At 46.8% G+C, this 24,235-nt stretch overlaps 1 protein-coding gene across 2 annotated transcripts in view; it reads left to right on the forward strand.

Annotated features, from left to right (window-relative positions):
- Positions 1-1,026: 1,026 nt before the first annotated feature.
- The window catches only part of LOC119434770 (nidogen), a 47,643-nt gene continuing 24,434 nt past the window's right edge, over positions 1,027-24,235 (forward strand). The window contains exons 1-3 of one of the 2 annotated variants that reach the window (XM_037701847.2): positions 1,027-1,651; positions 20,497-20,987; positions 23,631-23,854. In XM_037701847.2, coding sequence (XP_037557775.1) covers positions 1,451-1,651; positions 20,497-20,987; positions 23,631-23,854 — 916 coding nt within the window. In that variant the 5' untranslated portion in view covers positions 1,027-1,450. The remainder of the gene's footprint in view (positions 1,652-20,496; positions 20,988-23,630; positions 23,855-24,235) is intronic. The other variant, XM_037701846.2, reaches the window with a different exon arrangement.

Raw genomic sequence — 24,235 nt, forward strand, 5'->3', positions numbered from 1 at the left:
TAATCTCGCGGCTCGAGTCGGTCCCGTATACTTTAGATGCCTCACTGTGCATTCCATTGCAATCGCAACTACTTACGTAGAATCGAGAATGCATGTACAACAGTACTGTTCGCGTCCCACCTATAATCGATTGAGCGCACCTTCTCACCATCGAATTCGCCGGCACCGTTCACAAAGTTTCGGATACACAGAAAACGCGTTGTGCGCAGGGGTAATGACCCTACAGTTCGCTAAAGCCGATACGGGCGTAAAGTAAAATAGTACACGCGTGCATGGAAGTCGAGGGACTGTTGTTAATGACTATTTGATAAATTATAAGCGGTAATTTAGTTATCTTTTTTCAGTAGACGTTACGATGGGAGGAAAAAGAACTATACGGATTAATAGCCCCCATTTAAGTCACGAATTATGATGGACCGTCGATAAATGTGCTAATGTGCTAAAGTTACGTAATTATATTCCCAGACTCTGCCGTTGAAAGGAAAGTCATTGTGGTGGAATGATCGTATCGTCGTACTTTTGTCGTATAGGTGACTCAGGATTTTAAGAACGCTCGTAAACCACTGTCAATCCGTTTTTATTGATGATGAGCTGATAAAAGAAGAGGCGCAATCATCTGTTGATTGATCGCATACGCCTAAGCACATGCGGGAGCACTGCTAAAGGAAGGGTTCACAGTCTCTTTTTGTCTGGCGGCTGAAGGGCGGGGCAATTCGAAGGAGCTTCTATTTTTTGCCACTTCCTGTCTCGCCTCTCTAAATTCGCGCCGACACAGGAGCGTGAAGACGCGCGAGAGTCAGCAGCTCCACTGCGCTCTGGGGTACGGTACAGCAGCGGTCGCCGGCGAACCGTTGTGAGCTTCAAAAAAGACCAACTTCAAAAGCAAGCCCTACGTCTGCGATGGCGCACCGCGCTACCAGCAAAAATAACTGCGCCTCCGACGAGCCGCCAGCACTTACGCGCACCTTCCGAGAACGAAAGTGGCGCCTTTACACCATCGACACCATCATCGTGCGGGGTCACGTGTTCGCGTCGCGTTTTGTGATTGGAAGCGATTAGCGCGTTCCGCGCTGGTAGATTAGCATCCTGCCTTGATTCTTCCATATTCCGCTTGTAACAGTATATGCCATCGGGAGTACCTCAAGAAAATGTGGGTGGGGTTAAGACGAGCAAGTGCTCACCACACGCGAGAAGTTCTTGGAAAGGGAACACAAACACGTCGGGGGAGAAACGGAAGCCGACTACGATGCCATCTGCTGGTCGTCTGCTGCTGCCGCCGGAGTCGTCTGTTCGCGGGCGTGCTGGCGTCGTCTGCTTGTTTCCGTTGGTCCGTATCTCCGACGGTGCTCCCTCCTCCCCCCTTCGAGACTTCTAATCGGCCGGCCCGCGGTTCCAAGCCGCCGAGATAGCGGGTGTCCCAGCGCCGTTTCTCAGTCCTCGTCTTGCCACCATGGCGTACGGAAGGTGGCCGACGTGCACGGTGCTGTTCCTCCTGTTCGTAGGTTCAGTCAACTCGCTCTCCGAGTCCGACCTGTTCCCGTACGGGGTCAACCAGGACCAAAGCCTTCCGCGAGAGAATGACATCAGCTCAGCCGAGGTCCAACTAAGCACTCCCATCACCTTTTACGGCACCGAATACTCCACGCTCTACGTGAGTATTCTGTGCTCGATAATTTTTTATTACCGGCAGCTTTCTCTCTCTCTATTTCTCTATGTTACATTAAACTTACATTGTCATCGCGCTTCTCCACTCTCACCATTAGGAAAGGCCCGCTTTCATCGGCAAGTTTGCAGACATCCCAATTACGCTAAAAACACACACGTGGCGTGGTGTATGCAACAGCGTCGTACATCTCAAAATGGCTTTCAGGGTCCAAAATGGTTTTAAGCATAAAACGCGGAGTAAACGAATGTTCGAAATACCCGCCATGGCGGCTGTATGGCGTTTCGCTACTAAGTCCGAGGACGGCGGGATCGAATCCCGGCCGCGGTGATCGCATTTCGATGGGGTGAAATGCAAGAACTCCCGTGTACCGTGCATTAATTGGGTGCGCGTTAAAGAACCCCAGGTGGTCAGAAAATTAATCCGGAGTCCCTCACTATGGCGTGCCTCATAATCAAATCGTGGTTTTGGCATGTAAAAAAAAAAAAACCCAGAATTAATTTCAATGTTCCCATTTGCGCCCATTTACATGATATAGCATCGTAACATATCACTTCTTGTCGTTTCAATGAGTTAAAATAAGGGAAAAAAAAAAGAAATATATACCGCACACACACGGCACTGACCAAACAGATAGTCAGCACCACCTTTAGAATTTATTTTATGCCGTGTCCTTGACTGATGTTTCTTGCCAAAAATAGTGTCCCAAGGAATCCAGCTCTTCCGCATCATTTCTGTTTTATGCGCTACCGTGCTTGTTTCTAAGAAAAAAGAAAGAAGAAAAGACAACTATACGTCATTATGATCCCACATGATCCCGCAAAGTATAAAAAGAATAATGTTATAAAGTGCTCCGCACGTGATTACTTTTCTTGCTGCTCCCGCTGCAGCCTTTTGCGGAACCAACTACTTGGAAACGAAGACTTAGAATTGTGCATAGGCAAAAGGTGGTCTCCGCGTTCTGTAAATACACTTTATTTTTCTGTTGATGATTTTACATATAAAAGTATACAAAAGGTGGGTCCCATAGCACATGACTGCCGGGGGATCTGCTATATATGCATAAACACATTTGATAAGCTTTTAAGTATAACAGCAAGAAGCAAAATTAAAAATTCGTACAAACACACAATTTTTAATACAGAAAAAAATTTGAGGCATGCGCCCAAGTTATCATTTGCAACCTGTTACGAATGTGTAATAATAATAATAATAATAATAATAATAATAATAATAATAATAATAATAATAATAATAATAATAATAATAATAATAATAATAATAATAATAAATCCGGCACCGCGATAGCTGTGGGGACATGACTTATGTAGAGACAATCTATGCAGATATACAAACAAAACGAAGACAAAATAAAATGGCGATACTCGGTGTACAGACTTTTGCAAGATTGAGGTTTATTGAAAGGCTTTTTACCAGTTGTTTTTGTTTTTAGAGTATACATATTTTTTAATGCCTGTGGTAGCTAGCACAATTGTAATCCTTGAACTGGATTGCTCGGCACGCGGTTCTTATTTGCTTCAAGGTTATGAATTAGATAAGCCTGATTAGTTGACCAAAAATAGTGGCGGCGTATTCAAGTTGAGGGCGGGAAAGTGTTGGATATGCAAGCTTGCGCCACTGCAAGCTGCGCGAAGTTAACCACATATAACCACCACACCATATACATCTGTGTCCTGTCAAAACACTGTGTTGTCACGGCGTCCTACCGCATAGAAAGTTGTTCTCAACGAACGAAATGCGAAGCTGCACGAATAGTTCTTCCATGGCCTTATAGAAAGTACTCGTACAATTGACCGCTAACTGCGCAAAACAACAATTTGGCTAGTTTGTGTTCAACCACTATTTTATTTGTGCTGAATTTTGTATTCGTGCCTAAGAAACAATGGAACCTTTTCTTGAGCGAATACGATTTTTCTTTATTGCAGCGCCCGTGCTTGGAGGGCTGAGCACCAGTCGAAAAGTTTGCGCATTTCTTCGCGCACAATTTGCACTATTTTGTCAGATGGTGCGTTGACATGGGCGTATCGGCCGAAAGACCGATGTGCTATTGATGCATTGACGTAATTTAATACGTCACTGATTACAATCGGCAGAGATAAGCTTTAATCATATTATCTGTTCTAAACATACTTAAATGATTGGGATTCCTCAGCTGCTGGTATTACCATATTTAGTGGCTAGTGGTTGTGAAGAAGACATTAAGCACTGGCTCTTTGCCACACACACTATTTCACGATGTTGTTTCGTTCCCCATTATTCAATAACTCCGGCAGTACGTTACACGCGTGTAAAACCATCGAATTCTTGGCCATCTGTACTATAGTACTGTTGTGCATGCCGTTTCGGTTTAGAAACCAGGTCGTCTCTCTTTCGAAAGTATCTAAGCTATAATCATATCACCATTGCCATGACGTCACCAAAACATATTTGTACGAACAATAAAATTTTACTCTCGCAGCTCCCGCATAGGCACAATACGCCAGAATTGTCTCTATAGTACTTTTTTGTGTGCGTGGGAAACTCTGGTTTAATGGAACCCGCCGTTGTAGCCCAATGCCTCTGGCGTTGCTCTGCTGACCTTGAGGTCGCGGGATCGAATCCCGGACGCTGTGGCCTCATTTCGATGGGAGCAAAATGCAAAATTGCTCGTGTATTTAGACTTAGGGGCACGTTAAAGAACCCCGAGTGGTCAAAATTAATCTGGAGTACCCCCACTAGACGCGTGCATCACAACTAGATCGTGGTTTTGGCAATATAAAACCCGATGACTTAAATTTAATTTATGGTTTAAAATTAACCTGTTTGTGAAAAGGGAGACCCCATACTCCAAGAGCAGGTTCGTCTGCACTTCGTCGAGATAAGATACATCGCCGGCGAGCTAGCTAACGACTCCGCGGTATCGGCGATAAATTCCGGAAATCTTTGCCTCGAAGGGGCCAGTTATCCTCCGGCCATCTCTCTCGGCTATCTTCGGAAGTGCATGGTCTGGAGAGGAGGAGTCTCCCGCAAACTTTTAGCCCCAGAAAAAATGGACGATGGTCGACGGAAAAAGCGAACCACGGTCCTTCAAGAGGGGGTCACACCTCAAACTAAGACGCTCGCAAAAATGAGGAACGCCAACGCTCCCGGCATGCGAATTTCGATTCCACGAAAAGACCGTTACTTTCTGGCGAATAAAAGTTCAGGTGTACTCGTTCAGCGCGTTGTCCGCAGCAGGAAATGTCCCCAAGCCCCACAGAGTTCTTTACAAAACCTAAGAGAACTATGGGCTTAGCGAACGTTCATCACGAGAAGGGTGGTTCGTACATGAATTAGTCTAACCTTCGTGCTATTAGCTTCAAACGTTCTCGTGAAACGTTCTCGTTTCTAAACTTGCAAGAATTCGTAGTTTTTTTTAACCTGACAAGGCAATCAGTCTCTTCGCACATGAGTAATCATCGCGAATTAATTGTTGCATTCATGACGCAATATTCTGTTAACTACCAACTTGCGAAGTCACAAAGGTTTTAAGCCAGAAATACGATGTTTAGGCAAAGAAATGAATGTGCTGCTCATGAGGTCTGTTTTGGACATCGTCCAATTTTGTCATATACCCGAATCCTGTAATGGCGGCATTTTGAGCCAATCAGAGAGCTCTTAGCAGCTCTGCATGGACCAATCTAATTGTGCAAGATGGCGAATTCGACAATATGGCGGAATATGACAATGTCCATAGTATAGCGCTCCATAATTCCTGTGCTGGCTGAACCGCTATAGTACTTGCAGCTCCCAGAGTTGCTTGCGATTTTTGCACGATACTCTATGCCTTGCCCATGGCCTGCAAGGTTTTGCCTAACCAGCTGCTCTTACTCTTGGTGAGCAGACGAGTGCGCGCCGATTTGCGTAGCGTTCCAACCTAGTGCGTGCTACCCCGCTTAAAACAGTTGTGCGAAAAAATGTTGACCCTGCAACGCGCCATATGCCATTCACTATATACTGTACCAAGCGAGTGACGTGGCGTTGTTTTCCTCTCATTGTTTTCCACGGTTTTAAAGCGAGTTGTAAACCATCTAATCGGCCTCTCTCTTGATGAACGGTGACATTGGGGTGTTCATCGGCGTCCACTTTTGCATGCCTGTTGCGCTGTATTAGTTACAGCGCGCTCGTCGGCCTGTCACCGAGATAACGGCGGCCCGGTCGTGTCCGATCCGGGTCCGGTTAGTGAAGAAGGCCGAAAAGAATCAATGGACAGTGAGGGACTGTTAGACAATACGGACTCTGCTATACGGACCACTCGCTGTACTCGCACCACTGGCAGTTCATCATAATAATCATCATCAACAGCAACAACTACTACAACAACAACAGCCAATCGTTTATGTTCCCTGCAAGACCGAAGGCCTGTCCCAGCGATCTTTAATTACCATTGTCTTTCATCAATTGAATCCATTCTATGTCTTCAGATTTCCTTATCTTATCATGCTATCTAATCCTACGCCGTCTTCGAGAGACAAAACATGTCTTCGTAAAAAATCAAGACATGGGATACGGTACGTTATCCTCTAGCTCGACTGATGTGTATCCTTTCCCTTGGCACTAATCCTGTTATTCTAATAGACCGCAGCTTATCTGCACTGCGTACTAAACGGCCTGTCTATTTACATTTCTCTTTCTTAACCTCAGCCATAGAATATCGGCTACTCCCATTTGCATTTTATTTTTCACCGCCCTGTCTTCCTTAAGGTTCTACCAGCCATGATTCGTTTCAGCGCTCGTGAAATGGTCTTTAGCCTCTAGTTCTCAAGCTTTCTTGTTAACTTCCAAATTTCCGCCTTATATGTTAGCACTGGTAGAATGTAATACTTTTCTTTTTTAAGGATGTGACGCGGTAATCTACCTGTCATGACTTGGTAATGCCTGCCGTACGCACTCCAACGAATCTGAATTCTTTTGGAATTTTTTCTCGCGAACTTGGTCCCGTGTTCATGATCGACCTAGACAAAGCACAGATTCTAGAGGCTGACTGCCAATCAGGAATTCTCGTTCTCTTGCCAGGCTATCTGACAGCGTTGTGTTTGTCTCGCTTTCTTGTCTTGTTTCTTGCGCTGTTCTTGTTTTTAGAATCATGTACCAGCTATAGCCCAACGGCAAAGTCTCCTAAATTACCTGTCTTCTGCGTACCAATCTCTAAACCTACTCTTAGACTTCGCCGGCTAAGGTCCTCGAGGTCCTTGATCATTCGTTGCAAATGATCTCCAGCTTTGCTGAACAGTACAATGTCATCTGGAAACCGCAGGTAGCTGAGACGTTCCCCGTTTATACTCACACAATCATTTCCAATCTAACTGAGTGCGTATTCATTACCAGCTTGCAATGAATAACGTTAGAGGGATTATGTCTCCATGCCTGACGCCCTAACCGTTATTTTCCTGATTCCTATGCAAACAAATGAGGTAGCTGTAGAATTTTTTGGATATTTCTTTAGATATACGTGTATGTTACTTCTAAGTCTTGACACCGCAATGCCTCCTTGGCTGCTGGCATATCTACTGAATACGGCGCTTTTTCGTACCCTAAGGTCATACATTCGAACGCCTCTTCAACGGAATGACCTTTATAACGCGCGCTTAATTATGTCCTGGCCGTATCCATATCTTTCACATTGTATTACAAACGCCTCTGCTATGAAGACCACTACAGCGAATTTGCCTGTACAACGAAGGAGTTTAGGCGTCCCCAACGGCTGAAATTGTTGCTTTACAACGGACTTCACGTAGCGGTGACGCTATACGGCCCTCCGCCGACGCCATGGAGCAGTGCTCGCCAGCGACGCACTTGAAGAGACTGCTGATGTCAGTGACTGTTAAGTCATGCTGCACTGCTCCAGGAATCGCTCAACCTCGTACTCTGCCTGTTGTTACACAGCAGCGGGTGCGACGGCTGACGAGTAAAGTGATTGGTTCGTTACCATTCCTCCACATTTTCACGCTCTTAATTGTCTAAAATGAGTCGGACGTTCAATAGAAAGACATTCAGTGCTGCTTTCGCCGGAAATAACATGCAAGATACTGAAGCCTTCCATCAGCGGAGCCACTTAATTCGAGTTGCACCGCTATTCGAGTTGCAACCGCCGGAAAAAAAAAAAAAAACTCCGTAGAGGCTTTCGCGAAGATCCCCTGAACAAAGGGGAGCGTACTTACAGTGATAAAACTTTCCGTGACATTTCTCCAGTGCCCCGGGGAAAAAGAGCTGATGGTGAGAATGCAAAGCCGAGTTAAATCTCACCTCATCTACTCGCAAGGCCAAGTACTTAGCGAAAGCTGCATGAAGGCTCGCATTCGGGCAAAAATTAACTCGTAGAGGAAGGCGAAACGACCGAAGGCAACCGTGTATTCATAGTATTTATTCAGCGTGCAAGCAGGTCAAGAAAAAGTGTCCTGCCAATCAAACGACTCGCACCAAAGGGAACTGGCAGCGTTTGTTTTGCAAGAAGTTGTGCAGCAAGAGAGCACCATAGTATACGTGTAGATTAAATGCAGAACTTGCTGTAAGTGGGCCCATCAAGCCTGCTTGGAGGTCCGTGGGACCTACTCCTAGTGCTTTGCTTGCAAGTAATGAATTGTGTTATTTTTCGGCTTGTCTTATTTTGTCCCGGGGGTCGGGGTAAAACGAGACATTTCGGGGCAGCATGAGACATTTTATAATTTTGTAAAATAAACTTAATTTATTACCCAGGTATATTCGAGTGACATTTTTTCAGACCAAGAAGGTAAGGGCTCAAGGAATGTTCTCATTGAATTCATTACGGTTATCATTAAAAATTAGTATCAATTTGCAAATCTCTGTCTCATTTTGCCCCGCCTTACTACATACATACCTTACGTGACTCTGTTACAATTTTTACGAGAGTTTGCAAAAATGTTACATATTAGTGGCGGTAATGTCTAATATATCAATTTTATCCGTTTTAGATCTGCTATTAGATGCAGTTTACAGAATTGTGGTATTATTTTTTAATTCCCGAGTCACAGGGTCGTAAAGTTCATAGTTTCGTTTTCTGAAAAAGTGCGATTTCCAACAAACTTTAATTAAAAATTCGCGGCCTAAATAAAACAACTGCTTCCAAATGTCATTAGATTTCAACTTTTTTTTAATGCAGAAAACCCCATCAGATTTGGCACAGTGCATAGTTTCCGTGAAATACGATTTCTCCGTTTCCATGTGTTTAGATATGAGCCCCCGTGCTAGAAAAAAATTGTGCAGGAGCCATCGATGATGATTGTCAGTATGTAAGCGAATAGCCCGAACGTACGAACGAGGGAGATCGAGAGAGCAATAAGGTGAGCGAGAAAGCGGGCGAACGTTTCCCTCGCCGAATCCGACCGCCGACCATTGACCGACCACCGACCAACCCTGAAATAGCCAAGGAAAGCTATTCGCTTCAAATAATAAGCCGCATCCTGTTTCGATTGTGAAGTAGAACTTTGCTTCCTCTGTGCCAAATGCGCGCAACTATACTACTGGTCAGTACTGAATTTGAGCGAGTTAGCGCAAGGGCCACCTGTGGCATGACCTCCAGTTAGCGCAAGGGTCACCTGCGGCATGGCCTCAAAGATTGCCTACCAGCGCGCGCAAATCTCGGAGGCTATACCTGCGGCATCTTGTTTTCTACAAAGGTTACTAGTGGGAACTCCGGCGCTGCGATCGTCCCCATGGAAACGGTGGTTATAGTACACGGATTTGTCTAACATTTGTACTTGCGGCTTCAAACGTTACCGAGGCGTTATTTATTAGGCTTCATCTATCTAAATTTCCAAGCACTCTTAATTTTCTGAAAACAGCTAGGCAATAAGTATTTGCCCACATGCGTAATTAGTGCGAGTTGTTGCATTTATACCGCAATATTTTGTTGAGAATGGTCAATTTTCCAAGTCACGAAGCCGTTTGCAGCCAAAAGGACAAAATTAAAGGCGAGCCTTGACACGCCTTGACAACGCCTCCTAAGGCTGTGTTCCAATTCTTTCCATCATCGTAGACAGTCTACTTTGACGTCTACGAAGACAGCCAAGACAGCTTCGAGACCAAGTAATGGAACGCGTTTCAAACGTCTGGAAGGCGCTTCTGCGACGTGACGCCACCTCGCGGCGACAAAAAGGCAGTTGAGAAAAGCACGCATTAGTTCTGGAATTTAAGTATTTTCGCCTGCGAACCTATGAAAAACATGGTGAGACTTACATTTAGGGTATAGAAAAGCGTGTCTGCGTTTTTGTGTGCGCAGACAACCTTCCCGTCGAGTTTCTAAGTGCCCTGCTAAGTCGCCATCTTGTTTAGACAGGAAAGTAGCCTGCATCGTTCTTGACTTCGATGCTGTCTTCGCGATGCTGTCTACTTTGACATCTTCGTGAGAATTGGAACGAGACTTAAGATGGCCGCCGTCCGCTTAGCTGTCTATTTAGCCGTCTAAGGCGAGTATTGGAACACACCCTATATAGACTTTATAGGAGGCGTTGGACTTTATAGGAGACTTTATAGTCTTTATAGGAGGTGTTGGCCTTGACTGCCCCTCAATCCCGTGCTGTGGCTACATCTTCCGCACTTGCAGCTTCCGTGGCATTATAGCGCCAGAGTTAATTTATGCATAGGAAGCTCGATGACCTGCGGCGTTACATCTGGCTTGTTTTGGAGGCTTTCTTTTGCATCGGGTGCATCGCTATGGTATACCCCGAGGAACCACGCTTCTCTGGGCGGTCCACTCATGCGGCACAAGCACTCAGCGGCGCGAGGACAGGGACCCCGAGGAGGCCTCATTCTTGAGCGACGCGACCGATAGCGGTGGACGAGTGCCGCATCGCATCGACCTGCATAGTGCGTTTCTCGGCCCCGATATCGGTTCCTAGCGAGCCCTGTTATCGCCGCGTGTTCTTGAGGCGATAGCTGCCGGGTGCGGCGCCGGCCGGCACCCGCGAACGTCGTCCTTGTTGTCCACCACGCCTTCGACGAAGAAGGGTCCGCTGCGAGAGAACTGCACTAAATTACGGAAGCCTTAAAGGCACGCTAAAGGGGCACGCTTCGTCCAGCAGTGGACATAAATAAAGATGATGATGATGATGATGATGATGAGAGAGAAATTACTTGACTTGTATTAAACAGTCAGGGTGGTGATTTGGGGAACGTAGGGCCGGTTTAACGTGAAACTATTCCAATCTGTTTTTATTCCATATCGTCCATTAGCCCTCTGTGACAGGTCAAAATTAATGGCACGGGCTCTGCGCATTTGGGCGTGGCGCCCGCCCATATGGGCTAAACCCGAACCTTTCTGACCTATAACGGAGGGCTAATGGATGATTTGGAGTAAAAACAGATTTGAATAGTTTCACGTTATGCCGGTCCTGATTAGTCATATATAGTGAATTTGTGTGTATTGTGCCTGTTCTTGTGTCCGTGTCTGTCAGCGCTAAAGGCAAGCGACAAAGGGTAAGGGGATCCGATGGGCTAAATTTTTGTTAGTTTCAATCATATGATAAAAACAGACAACGAAGCCAGTTAGAAAGCGCAGGGGAAATATAATTGTTATGTTTAATTGAAATGGTGGAAATAGTAAGTTTGAAGAGAAATAAAAGTAGATGAAAAGATAACGTGCGGCAGGTGGGGGCCGGTCTCGCTTCTTCCGCATTGCTAGTGCAGATGTCGCTGCAGGTCATCCTATCGGCAACTTATACTTGGGAATTTGTGTAAAACTCTAGCCTTTCGAGTGCGGCACTAACCAGGCCGAGGGAATCTGGAATGTATCTATTTGGAGGTCATGGGGGAAGTTGATGTTCACGCCTGGACGGAGAATACGCAGAGTGGGTGCAGTAAAAAATATTGTCCGTAACAACGTGTCATTATTCATTGCCGATGATGAAGTCTACTGGCATCCCTTTGAAACGTGGTGGCGGTCACCTAGCGTGCTTGAGTTAATGCGGTATTATATATACATTAAACATGCATAGTAGTATAGCATTTTGCCTATCTCTCCGTGATCTCTTCTCTCCATTAAAACCTCTAGCTGTCTCTATATTGTACTATTACCTATGCCTGCAACGACTCCGCTCCTATGAATCTCTTCCCTGTTTTTCCTTTTTTTTTCTTCCCATCACCCACCCTATGGGCCATGAAAATCCGGTGGACATCCGAATTATATCCGGACGTCCACGTCCAGAGGCGATTATCCCCGGGATTACCCAGGGACGTTGTGTTCTCGTTATTGAACGTTCGTTTTTTAAAAATCTCGAACGTCCTAAGGACATCTGCACTGGATTTTATGCGGACGTCATGCTTCAGACGATAGAGGAACATCCATGGGACATCATCTGTTTGGTTATTTCTCAACAGTTTCTCCACTGCGCATGGTGCAAGCGACATCTGCAATGGACATCGCATAAAGTCTCGATCGTGAATTCATAAAAATTTTCGTGGCAAAATTGCACGCTTCCAAAAGAAAAACAAAATAACAATGCCCATAGTTCAAGCGCCCCGAAATTTCAACCTCGTACGTCGCTGCAGAAGTTTCAATAGCTGTGTTCCTGTGGGTGTCCGATGGATGTACTGAAAGGCCCAAGTGCATGGTTTTGCCTGTCCCTGTAACGTCCAAATGTACGGTTCTGGCAGCCGTCGGATGTTCGATGGACTGCCAATTTTCTTGCGCATAAGCGTCCTATGGACGTCCGTAGTAAATCCGGTGGATATCTATGGATCTCCAACGGACATCTATATGTCCAAAACTGGCAGACAAGTGGATGTCCGCCGGACTTTCATTGCCCATTGGGCTGCAGTCACCCATTCGCTCTCTATTTCGAGCCGGGGCAGAGATAATCCAGTTTTCTTCGGAGCTAAAATACTGCACAAGTGTTTAACAAAGGTGCTCAGCCGTGCTCCCTACAATTAGGAACCATAAATTGGCTACTTTCCTCTGTATGCAACCTCTCTCGCTCTTTCTCTCTCTTGAACACGGTGTAAAAAAGGAAGGTGATCCGACGGCGGCGCGAGGCGCGGCCACTTAGTGTGACTCTACCCACGCCGCTGCCGCAAGGGGCAGCACCTGTTCTGGGGTCCACTTTGTCGCTCGCTTTGCTGGCGCTTTTATGGGCACGCGCGGCATAAGTGCTTTATTTCGATGAATATATGTCGTTCGCCTGCTTAAAACGACTCTACTTGGTTGGAGGAACGTCCCTTTATATTTCCGCTACATTCCGATTGACTCCGACGCGGCGAGCAGCGGTAAGCGCAGCGCGCCGTCTTCTCGAGCAAACGACGCGTCTCTCTCGTGTTCGAAATGACAGTATTTTGGCTGTAAGTGGCATGAAACCTTCTACCTGCTCAGGATTTGGCGTCTAAATAACGAAAAATTGCATATCCTTGGGTATGGGTGTTTAAATGCTGACGGAGGTCGTAAATTATCCACTGTTGTGTCGCTTCTCCAAGGCCTCCTGAACACGTGCTGCCCCTAGCGGCGGCGCTCACTTCCGGTCACACGAAGTGGCCGCTCTCTCGCCCCAGCGCGGGCGCGCCGTCGGAACACCTATCTTCTTACACCGTGCTCTTGAAGAAAGGGCCAGCGCTGCGCTAAGAAGCCTTGCGCTTTTCGTGATGAGCGCTACCAAGCTTCTTTGCCTCCGCAGCTGGACTTACGATTGCATCTGAGTGAGTAGGATATTGTCACGTTATGGTGACGGTGAGGAAGCAGACACTGCCAAAAGTGTGAGTTAAGAATGTAATTCCTTATTGGGCGAATGTCTTGATTAGAAAAACGAGGTCCGCTATTTGTACACGTATCACTGTACATTTTAGAGTTATCACTGGTGTTCCCCGCGTACATTCTGTATTGTACACCCTCAACCAATATGAAAAGAAACACCTCATCTGCGCTCCAACCGCGAATCCTGCAAACGTGCGAGTCAGAACCTCACTCACTGCTATTTGCTATGTTGTTCTCATATTGAAGAATCCTGCTCATGGAACTTTTCCTCATTTCAAGCACACGCGAGGAAAATTGCCTGCTTTGAGCACAAATACAATCTTTCTTTTCATATTGGTCCAAGGGTGTACAATGCTATTTGGGTTGCGCGCGCAATCGGCGACAACATTCAAGAAATCTCGGATAGAGTAGGTGCCTCTTAATTGCACTGAGCGATGATTGGACAGCAGTAATAAGCCCGGCGAAGTACACTCATTGGCAAAACAGCGAAACAGTGTAAGCGTGACAATATGTTTGATATTTCGCCTCACACATGGGTCGCTGAAGTGACAACGAAGGAACGAATAATAAACCATTTATTTATGAGGATGGCTCATTAGTCTACAAGTGGTGCACCACGTGATAATAAATGCAAAGGTTGGTTTGTACTTTTTTTTTTTTGCTTCAATGTTTATGTAAACATTCAAACAATATTGCTTTTCTAGTTAACCTTCGTGAACGCACGAACTCGTTTAATCGGATAAATAACCGACTGAGAGGTACCGATCGACTGGTTTAATGTTTTAAAGAATGCCCAGAACTACAGACTTAGATTGCTACACAACTGTAGGCACAATAGGATTGGATTAACTATAAAGTTTCCTAGGAAAATCTATATAGGGAACTCTTTCACGTGTGTGCATACGGGAGTTGTAAGTTCCTCATGGGTATCATGCTTGATGGACAGTAAGTGGACTCACCTTCGTCCTTCTCTCGCTTCAAACGGCTTTGTGAGTTTGGAAATTGGTCACTTTGAACAACGTCTTCCGCTACAAATGCAATGATTCGCAATGATTACTCAAGTACGCGGATAGCCTTACTGTATTAGGAAACTACGAGTGCATGGTAGTTTAGATATATATGAAGCCTAATAAATAATGTCACAACAGGAACGTTTGAAGCTCACAAGGATGAAGATTCGACAAATCCATGTACTAACAATTATTATTATGGTGGCGGAGCAATCGCAACATCAGAGATCCCTCTAGTAGTTTTAGTAAGAAACATTAATTTAACCGAACTACCTGTGGTTAACCTCTCTGCCTTTCTATTAATCTTTTATTTCATCTTCACTCTTTCCCGTCCCCCAGAGTAGGGTAGCCAATCAGACGCACTTCTGGTTAACATCCCTGCCTTCTCTCTTTCTCTCCTCCTCCTTTCTCTCTCTCTCACTCTTTCTTTGGTTTTAATTTCCTGAATGACACGAAACTAGACGAGCGGCTCTAGTATAGGGCCACCGTCTAAAGTACATAAGCACTCATCACTTCTCCTCGTCATCATCCATCGCAATACTTTCACTCACCTTCCCTCTTTCCCAGTGCAGAGTAGCAGACTAGAGCGCACCAGCTCACGTCGACCTCCCTGTGTTTCCTGTCAATATAAACGCTCTCCATTGTATAAAGGCAGCGACCGCGGAGGAAGGAATTAAGAGAGAGCATTACGAAACAAGATTGAAGCCGAGCGTATCGGCCGAACATGTGATCGTAACGTTACGTCAGAGCGCGCGGTAGGTTTTAGTGCATCCGCTTTGCAGGCACAGATACGCATGGACGAAAGAAAAAAACTAGGAGGGAGCATTACGTCACGCAGCCAGCCTTGGCCAGCGCACGTTCCGTGAAGCCAGTCCCTATTTGCTCCTGCTTTGCTCAGGGTCGGCCCAACACGTGACCTCTTACGTCGAGATCAGGGAGCAAGAATCGAGATTGGCCGAGACGTTTGGTGCCCGTAGGTTTTTAATCAATGCGCGCTTCTTCGGGGGCATTTCAGGGCCCTGCCGCAGCGCTGCATGCAGAGCGGGAGCCCTAAAATTTACCGCGTGTTCTGACGTGTCTATCACGTGTTGGGCCAACAAGCTTGGCTTCAATCTCGTTGCGCGATGCTCCATCCTAACTTTTTCCTTTCTCCATCAGAGATACGGCAGGGCAGCCGCGAACAAGCGCGCACCTATTGAACACTACCGGGAACCAAACATTCCTGGCGAATACTTCTAATCCCAGACGTCACGTGTTGGGCCGACTTTTCGAGAGAGAAATAAAAGCGAAGAGAATGTTTTCACGGATAATTCGCTTGCCAAGGCTGCATGGCTACGTGACCCAATGCTCGCTCCTCGTCCTTCCTTCGTGGCGGCCACAAAATCCTTCGGGGTGCTGATGGGCAAGCGCGCAAAATTTGCGGCCGCGACGCGACCGTGACCGAGGCAGCACAGGATGTGGCGCGGCATTACCGGAACGCGGAACTTCCGTGCGCGCGGCGGCGGGCGACCAATTTGGCGGCCTGGCGCAAAGCCTGGCTCGCGTCCGCGCGGTCCTCTTTCGCGTGTCGTTGTCTGCGCGATGTGCTGGAAGCGATATGAACGCATATGCGGCTGGAGCAATCTCACTCATCAACAATTCAACGTGCGAGTGATCTCCGTTGATTGACATAGGAAGAGCTATATAGTGCTACATGTCAGAGAGTGAACGATATAGCTGAGGCGTCATACAGGTGCCGCAAGTCTTCGAGTACCACGTAGTACGGCTGGTATACTGCGAGAAAAAAACAGGCAGTGTTCAGAAAATAAAGCGCGATCAAATTGAAATATTACGGTAATCACAATTACAGTTATCGCATTCAGGAAAAAGGCGAGACGAGTCTGTTGGAAGTTGCTACAACTACAATATATATATATATATATATATATATATATATATATATATATATATAGACCGAAATTCGAGGAACACTGTTTGGATGGAGGCGAAGCAGCGCCAGGAAAGTCGGAAGTAATAATTTCCCGCAGGTTCATTGAAGAAAGGAACAGCGCTTAGCAGTTGGGGAAAGCCACATCGATGAGGGGAAAAATTTTACAAAATTTACACTTGGACGTCGGCACACACGCAGCGGGTTAAAATTTTGTTGGAGAAGGTTTCCGCCGGTCGGCACCTGTTTGCCCGCTCTTCTGAAGTTAGCCTAAATGCAACCATGGTAATAAATTTTTACATTCTTTTTTTTTCCTCGCACTCTTCAGTGTTCCCACCACCTGCAGTACGCAAACGAGTTCTACTCGGCTCCTGCATATGTTTCAGCTCCTGTTGCAACCATTCGAAAATCGCTTGTAACAGCGTAGCTGAGGGAACACTGGGTTTCGTTTTGTTGGACTCGTTCCTGAGAGCTCACGCTGTCAAGCGTCCTGCAGGTGCGGTCGGTCACTTTACAGTTAAACGTCATTATCGTTACCTGCTCTAAACGCTTTAGGAATATATTTAATTAAAGTGATTTTGGAGCTATGTACCGACGCTTAGCATGTCCTTGTGTGTGCATGTCTTAAAGCGAAGCTTCCTTTGCGAACCCTGCGGACCTTGGCTGACCGTGACTGCGGCTGTTGCTGCTGTCTTGGCAAATAGCCACGTGCTCGTGCTCTCGGCTACAGACGCGAAGAGGAAACGGGACAATAATAGTGAACCTTATACTGCTGTCTTTCTCGTCGTATACTTCTCTAAGCGTATACACGCGTCTCCTCGGCATTTTTTCTCCCTCAAAAAACATCAAACATCGCCTTCGTGACGTCACTATGCGTCGAAGTCTGGCCGTGCATTGGCATGATCGAACACAGTGCGCAATCGCACATCGGCATACATGTGGGGGATGGCGTAGCGCATAAAACATAAACATAGGGCATGATGTGAAAGCTGCGAGCTGTGCGGTGCTTAAACATAAACATTGCATAAGGTCAAGATTACAGGTTGTGAATACAGGATGACAATAAAGGCACTTGTACGCATCGCTTTTAGTTTTATAGAATTTAGTTAACCGCTTCACAAAAGCTTCGTTTCACGTGAATTCCAGCAAGTGCGTTGGATTTGCGTAATTATTTTATTTATTTAGGATTATTCGATTGACTTGATTTATTAAGGCGAAAGCCTGTAAGGCAGCTCATGGGTCGAAAAATTTGTTTTCCGTCGTTATGGCACAAAAATTAATGGTGCCAGCATGCAACATGGTGCCACCAACAAAGGTCGTGGGTTCGAGTGACTTAATAACTCTACCTTAATTAACATTGAGGTAATTAAGGTACTCGAACCCATGACCTTTCGTGGGAGTTGAACAACCTTTGGTGGGAAAAAGGGAGCAGTAGGAATTAGCAACGCATTTGAATGATTCATGCAGCCGCGCCGTCCTATCTTGGAGGCAATCTTCGCTCAGTTCGAAGGCTAGCCGACCTGAAATCGCTGCTGGCTTCGTGTGCGCTGTGTTCTCGCGCGCCTAGTTCGCGTTGAAACGAGAGGCAGCACGAAGAGGAATTCGCTCGCCGCTGCTGTCGCGCTTTCTCACTCCAGCGTACGTTCTTACAGTAAGTGTCCGCGGTCATCGAGTGAGATGTGTTTGTTTAGTTAGGAAGCGAATCTTTACAGCAGTTTATGCAGCTGATAAAACGACTAACCTTACTGCGTATAGGTGTCTAATAATTTGATATCACAATCAGTGCTTCGCCAGTCGGACGAAACGGTGACTTCCTTTTTTGTCGTATATATTCACTGTTTTAGCACGGTTGGGGAAATGCGATTTATTGCCGTAACGTTTTTCATATCACATCAGGTTATATGTACATTGATCATCGAACAATTTATAATTTGTGGAGAATCCGGTGGCGTAATAGTTGCCGATATTTCCAATTTCATACAAATAAATCTCTCACTCCAGAATCCAGAGGGCTCCTGATTTTACAATCCGTTTGAGGCAGTTATATTTTGTATATCACGGTTGCTGTCACATAGAGCTTATCACTGCCAAGATATGCACCTAGCTAACGGCAATGCTGTTGTATGCCCCTTTTCGATTCTCGTTCCTTCTCACTATACAAGATAAAAATTTATAAACAATGAGGAACACGCCCACACCTCCAATGTAATAGAGGCATGAAGCCAACGAAAGTGAATTAAATGAAATCTTTGAATACAGCACAATTAAAGCACAAAGTTTCCAAACAACCATTCAAAAAAAATTGGGTGTGGAATATGCTTTGGGTCGTAAGGCTTCGCAGCGAGGGCAGAAGGTCCTTGCATAGTATTTTATTAATTCAAAACCGTGGAGTTGGTGTCGATGTCTTGCTTCTGCACCTGGCACGTAATGCATGTCTTGTATTTTGTTTAAATTTCTAGGATCGCTAATGAACAACGATGATTTGACTGTGTAAAATGAGTTTTAGTGATGACAAATAACACTTTGCGATATTCTCTCGTTTGTGAATAGACTTATTGACTTCTCGATGATGGATATGTAATGTATATTGATAATGAATAACGGTTATGTACAGCCTTTGTCAGGAGCACACGGGCTACTTTGAGCCTTCACCATATATATGTCTTTCGACTGTGTTACGAGGTTCCCGTGGCGTTCCTGACACTCCAGGCCTCTGGATCGTGGGTGCGAGAGTTCTTTTCATTCCTCAGGGCGTTGCAACTTATCGAATACCAAAGTAACTCCCTTAAAAACCTGGTCGCATGCAACGCAGCCCGTATGCTTTTGGCAAGGGCTGTACAAACCTTTGGCACATTTGGATGTACACAGTCGAATTTCGTTAATTCGACCCTAGCGGGACCACAAAATTTGGTCGAATTATCAGAAAAGTCGAATTGAGAAATGGCGGCAAAGTGAATAAATTCAAATATATGTTTTAGTGCTCGAAGTAGTCTGTAATGTCTTTTTCCATTCTGCCTCTTGAATCGCGAATCATTCTATTCTAACTTGTGGTGAAGAGTGCAGACACGTTTAACGCTGCCTCTGCGTTATACTATCTTGTTGCTGACAGTGTAGCTGTAGATGATTGACCCGCAAACCTCAATACTGTCGTCGGCACTGAGAAAATCTTCAAAAGGTGGTGATGACGATGATGATGATATGATGATGATGATGATGATGATGATGATCTATTCGCATCCCTTTTGAAACGGAGTGGTGACAAATAGTCCCCTAGCCTGCTTGAATTAATCATGTATGGTATACATGCGTTTAATTCTTTTATGTACACCTCCTTAATCTTTTTTTTTCCCTCTTATTCCTCAAAACTTCTCTATCTACTTTGTACCGCTGCATATGTCTGTAACGGATGTGGTCGGATAAATCTCTTGCCTCTTTTTTCCCCACCGATACTCTAAACGTCTCTTGCTTATGTCGACTGCTGACCAGTTGGTGCTTCCTTCCACTTTAAGAGACAAAAGTAGCAGCGCCGTCTGCGGAATTTCTTGTGTTTTCAATGTTTAAGTGACCACTACGCCCATGTAGGGGCGCTGGCGTGGTTCAGTGGGGGGTCGAATTATCCGAAGCATCACGCTTTCGCGTTCGAGCTCAACGAGATTTCATTTCATAGCAATGTAAATTGTTTCTTGCCGAAACTGTTCGGTACGTTCGAATTAAGCGATAAGTTGAATTAACCGAGCTCGAATCATTATTATTGTTATTATTTGATGTGAAAATATATATACACATGACAGGAAGGGAAAGCGAGGAGCAGGCTGGCAACTGCCACCGGAAGGGGCACAACGCCTGCCTACTCTTCAGAAAGGAGGGGACGGAGACATAGAAAATGGAAGATATGAAGGAGGGGAGGAAAGAGAAAGATGCGAAATTTTAAAGGATAAAGTAGAACGCACAGTACAGGTCACACACAGTATAGAGCCGGTCACTGCAGGTAACGCTACTAAAGAATGCTAGATAGAAGAAGTAGCCTCTTAGTTACAAACGTCAACCTAAGTTAGTCAATTCTAGAAAAGTATGGAGAGCTCGACTTGACGGCAGCCGACCGTATGATACCGCGCACAGCACAGGTCGAATACACCGCGTCGGTGGTGTGCTGCTGCAGGTCAACGACAACGGGATCGTGTCCTTCCTGACCGAGGTGCCGAGCTTCTTCAGCGCCCCGTTCCCCCTGACGTACCCGATCATGGCGCCACTCTACTCGGACGTGGACACCCGAGCCGCGGGTCGCGTCTTCTACCGCGAGACCCAGGAGCCCTCGCTGCTGGCTCGCTTCGAGCAGCTGGTCGGCGCCAACTTCGCGGCCGGTGCCTCGTTCCGCGCGCGGAGCCTGTTCGTGGCCACGTGGGACGGCGTCGGCCCCTACGAGCGCAAGGCGGACCAACGCAACACCTTCCAGCTGGTCGTCGGCTCCGAGCCCGGCCGGGCGTACGCGTTGCTCCTGTACCCTCGTGGGGGCGTACAGTGGGTGCAGGCGGACCCCAAGAGCCCCGCGCTGCCCGACGCCAAGGCGCAGGCCGGATTCATGGCCGGCGACGGCCGACGCTTCACCGCGCTCCGGGGATCCGGCACAGACCACGTGGTCAACCTGGACAAGTAAGTTGTGCCGAATAGAAAAAAAAAAAAAAAGCAGGCACCGTCTGAGGATGATTAAATGCTATTAGCATTCAATTGGCGGTGGGCAATTCATTATTGGTAGAGATTTAACGATTATGTTTACGTTAAGTATAGTTCTGGGAGTGTAAGTTGCCACTTCGGGCGCATACCCAGTGACAAAAGTTGGACCCTGTACTAGCTGACGTCGGCATGAACTGCTTTAAAAGCGCTAGTGTGCTTCTCGGAAAAAAAAAAAGATATGCGTGGCTCTGCTACCGCAAACACCAGAGACCAGCGAGCTGGGGAAAGCCTGGTAAAGTAGTGGCAAACCAGATACTTAGTTTCCTGGCGCTCAGGATTTCTTCGCGATGTTCTGAGTAGTATCGCGATCAATTCAACCAGCCACGTTCGCAAGCCTCCGGATCTCCATTTCTTCGTCTACGCGAACTATTGGCTTCCCTCAATCTAAACTCGGGATGTTGTCTTCTGCGACGCTTGGTTTCAGCTTCCCTAGCTCTCGCTTCAGTCTTTCGGAAGCAACTAGTGTCCAGTTTTCTGGTCGAAACCTGATGAGCCGCCGCCCGAGGCATCGGCTGGAGTCACGGTCACCAGGCGTGTTCGGAGCGAACGCGGGGAAACGCGATCGGCGTCGGCAGCAGCTCTACGCGTACTACTACCACACATGCCTCACTTCTCCTCTCCACCTCACATCCGATATGCTGCGCGATGCTATTTTTATGCTCTGCTTTCACTCTCTCTTAGATCTCTCTCCCCCAGCTCGGCGAAGCTATCGTACAGCTGGTATGGGGTTGCTAGGCAACGCAGTGACGTCATAGCTCGGCGAGGTTTTGTGGCTCACGGCACAACTTACGGCCGGCTTAAACAGCTCCGCTGTTAAATGAAACAGAACTCATTGAGAAACTATTGAATGTGCAAACAGATGCATTCCATTTATTTTTTTAATCTTCTCTTGTTTTATCTTTTCTGCACCCGTTCGTCCATGTCGTCGTAGTACCCCACATAGTGCCATTTGTACACCAGTCTGACCTTCCGAAGTTGTGTCCGTGCGCAACTGAGTACGGGACTCGCTGAAGTCCGATCGCGCGGCGCGTTCGCCCGATCTACGTCCATCGCAAGCGGATATACAACGCACCAAATGTGCATATAGGAATACCCATAGATTACACGAAAGGAAACGCGTCTTCACAGAAGTAGTGCGTTTCTATACGGTGTTTGTGGCTAAAGCGCGTTACGGCGTGTAAGATGCACCCACGCTGGTGTAAGACGCTGGTGGCACTCTCCTCCATCACGACTACCAACGTCGATTTCGACCATGAGCAACCGTCTGCCCATAAAGCTGGCACTACGCTGCACACGCTAGCACAACGCGAAAGGAGCATGAATGACACACTATACAACGCTCTCAAAGCACGTAACATGAATCGTCACCGAGTCAAATCAGCGCGTGCACGTTCGCATGTGTAAATTGGCCTCCGCGATCAACTTCAGAAACGCTGCGGAGGCCGCTCCGCTGTGCTAGAGAGTACTGCGCCACGTTTCTAACGGTGGCGTTGGTAGTGCTATGCGTCCCTTCGAATGCTGGCATCGAGATCCGATGATTCCACTCCGAAGCTTCGCCCACTGTCGGTGCGCGTTAGTCATCATGCACCCCGTACTATGCTCTTTTTTTTTCCATCTTGTTTTATCTTTCGTAGGCCCTTACCCGGCACCGCCCCGTGCAGAAAGTAGCGCGGGTACTGTTAGATACTATAAGGCGCGTCTGGTAACCTCTCTGCAAATGCGTCTTGTGGCGCAATGGGTTAAACGCTCGGCGATCCTATCGTTTACTGCGGACATCGAGAGGTCAGATTTCCAAGTTTTGCATGTTTGTGGAACTTTTTCTTCTGGTATATCTTTCTTTGTATGTATGTCGTGCATTGTAAGAACGTCATATCCGTGACGGAAAGACGCGTCAGTTAACCAGAAGTGTCTGGTTGGACCCCGGGGGACGGGTATAACAACGATGTTAGAGAGCGGTACGATCGCCCACCATCGCGACGTTAAGTTCGCCCAAGCTAGTTGCTTGGGTGCTCCTCTGACCATGTCGTCGTGTCGGTCTCTCCAGAAGCTTGAACGAATTTCTCGCTACACAGGGCCTTATGAAGTCCTACGTCAGGATTAACGATGGTCAGATTAGATAGAGATCTCGCCGTTACAGATAGATAGATAGATCCGATCCTCAGATAGTCCGACGCCATAGATAGACATAGATGCTGACGTAGGTTGAATGCCATACTTCGGCATGGGTTGCGCTATCGAAGACATGCGCCGAGAACACGGTAAGACAAACAGATCAGCAGCCGTTGTTCCTGGTTGTTTATCTGTGTGCCTTACTATGTCCTTGTCTTCGAAAGCGCAACCCATACCAGTACGCAAATCCAACTGGCCCATGAAACAGCACTCTTAAGAATGCTTATCAACTTAAAATTAAGCCAGCTAGGTATTGACTAGCTGGCTATTACTGATTGTAGTATACATAGCTGCTTTTTTTATGATAACTGTGTGGGTTTGGCGTATTAAACGCAAGTGGCCACGCTTATATGGCACATATAAAGCAACGTTTTCCTTTCTTTTTTGCCGCAGGATGAGCAACACGGCCGTGCCGGGCCAGTGGCTGTACCAAATCTCGGGCAGCGAAGTGGTTGGTCCCGACCTGGTCAACGCCGAAATGCTCAGCGAGGGAGCCACCTGCACGGCTGCCCGAGAGCCCTGCCCCCCATCCAGCGTCTGCCATGACTACGACACCGGCTTCTGCTGCCACTGCGACCGCGGGTTCTTCGGCAACGGAAAGAACTGCATCGCCAACAGTCAGTCACACAGCTGTGCTATGGGCGGCGTGCGCGCCACTTGTGGGGCCTAGTAGACCTAGAGTTGCTGTATATGCTCCCTACGGGAGCATATACAGCAACTCTAGGTCTACTACTTATAGTTAGGTCCCTACTTCGAGTTACTGTATATGCTCGCTACGGGAGCATATACAGTAACTATAAGTAGGGCCACCACTGAAAGCCACCTAGCGGTGGATTTCAGAATCGCGTACGAAAAAAGACGCGTGGCTTTCTCGCCTGCGTGTGCACCAGTGTTGTCAAAGGGCACACAAACACACACACACAGTGCCACAGAGCACAGCCACCTAGTTTTATCGTCATACCGAGACATTTTCGACTTCGACTCACGACCGCTCTGGC

The sequence above is a fragment of the Dermacentor silvarum genome, unplaced genomic scaffold, assembly GCF_013339745.2.
Source record: "Dermacentor silvarum isolate Dsil-2018 unplaced genomic scaffold, BIME_Dsil_1.4 Seq239, whole genome shotgun sequence".
NCBI classification, from domain to species: domain Eukaryota; kingdom Metazoa; phylum Arthropoda; class Arachnida; order Ixodida; family Ixodidae; genus Dermacentor; species Dermacentor silvarum.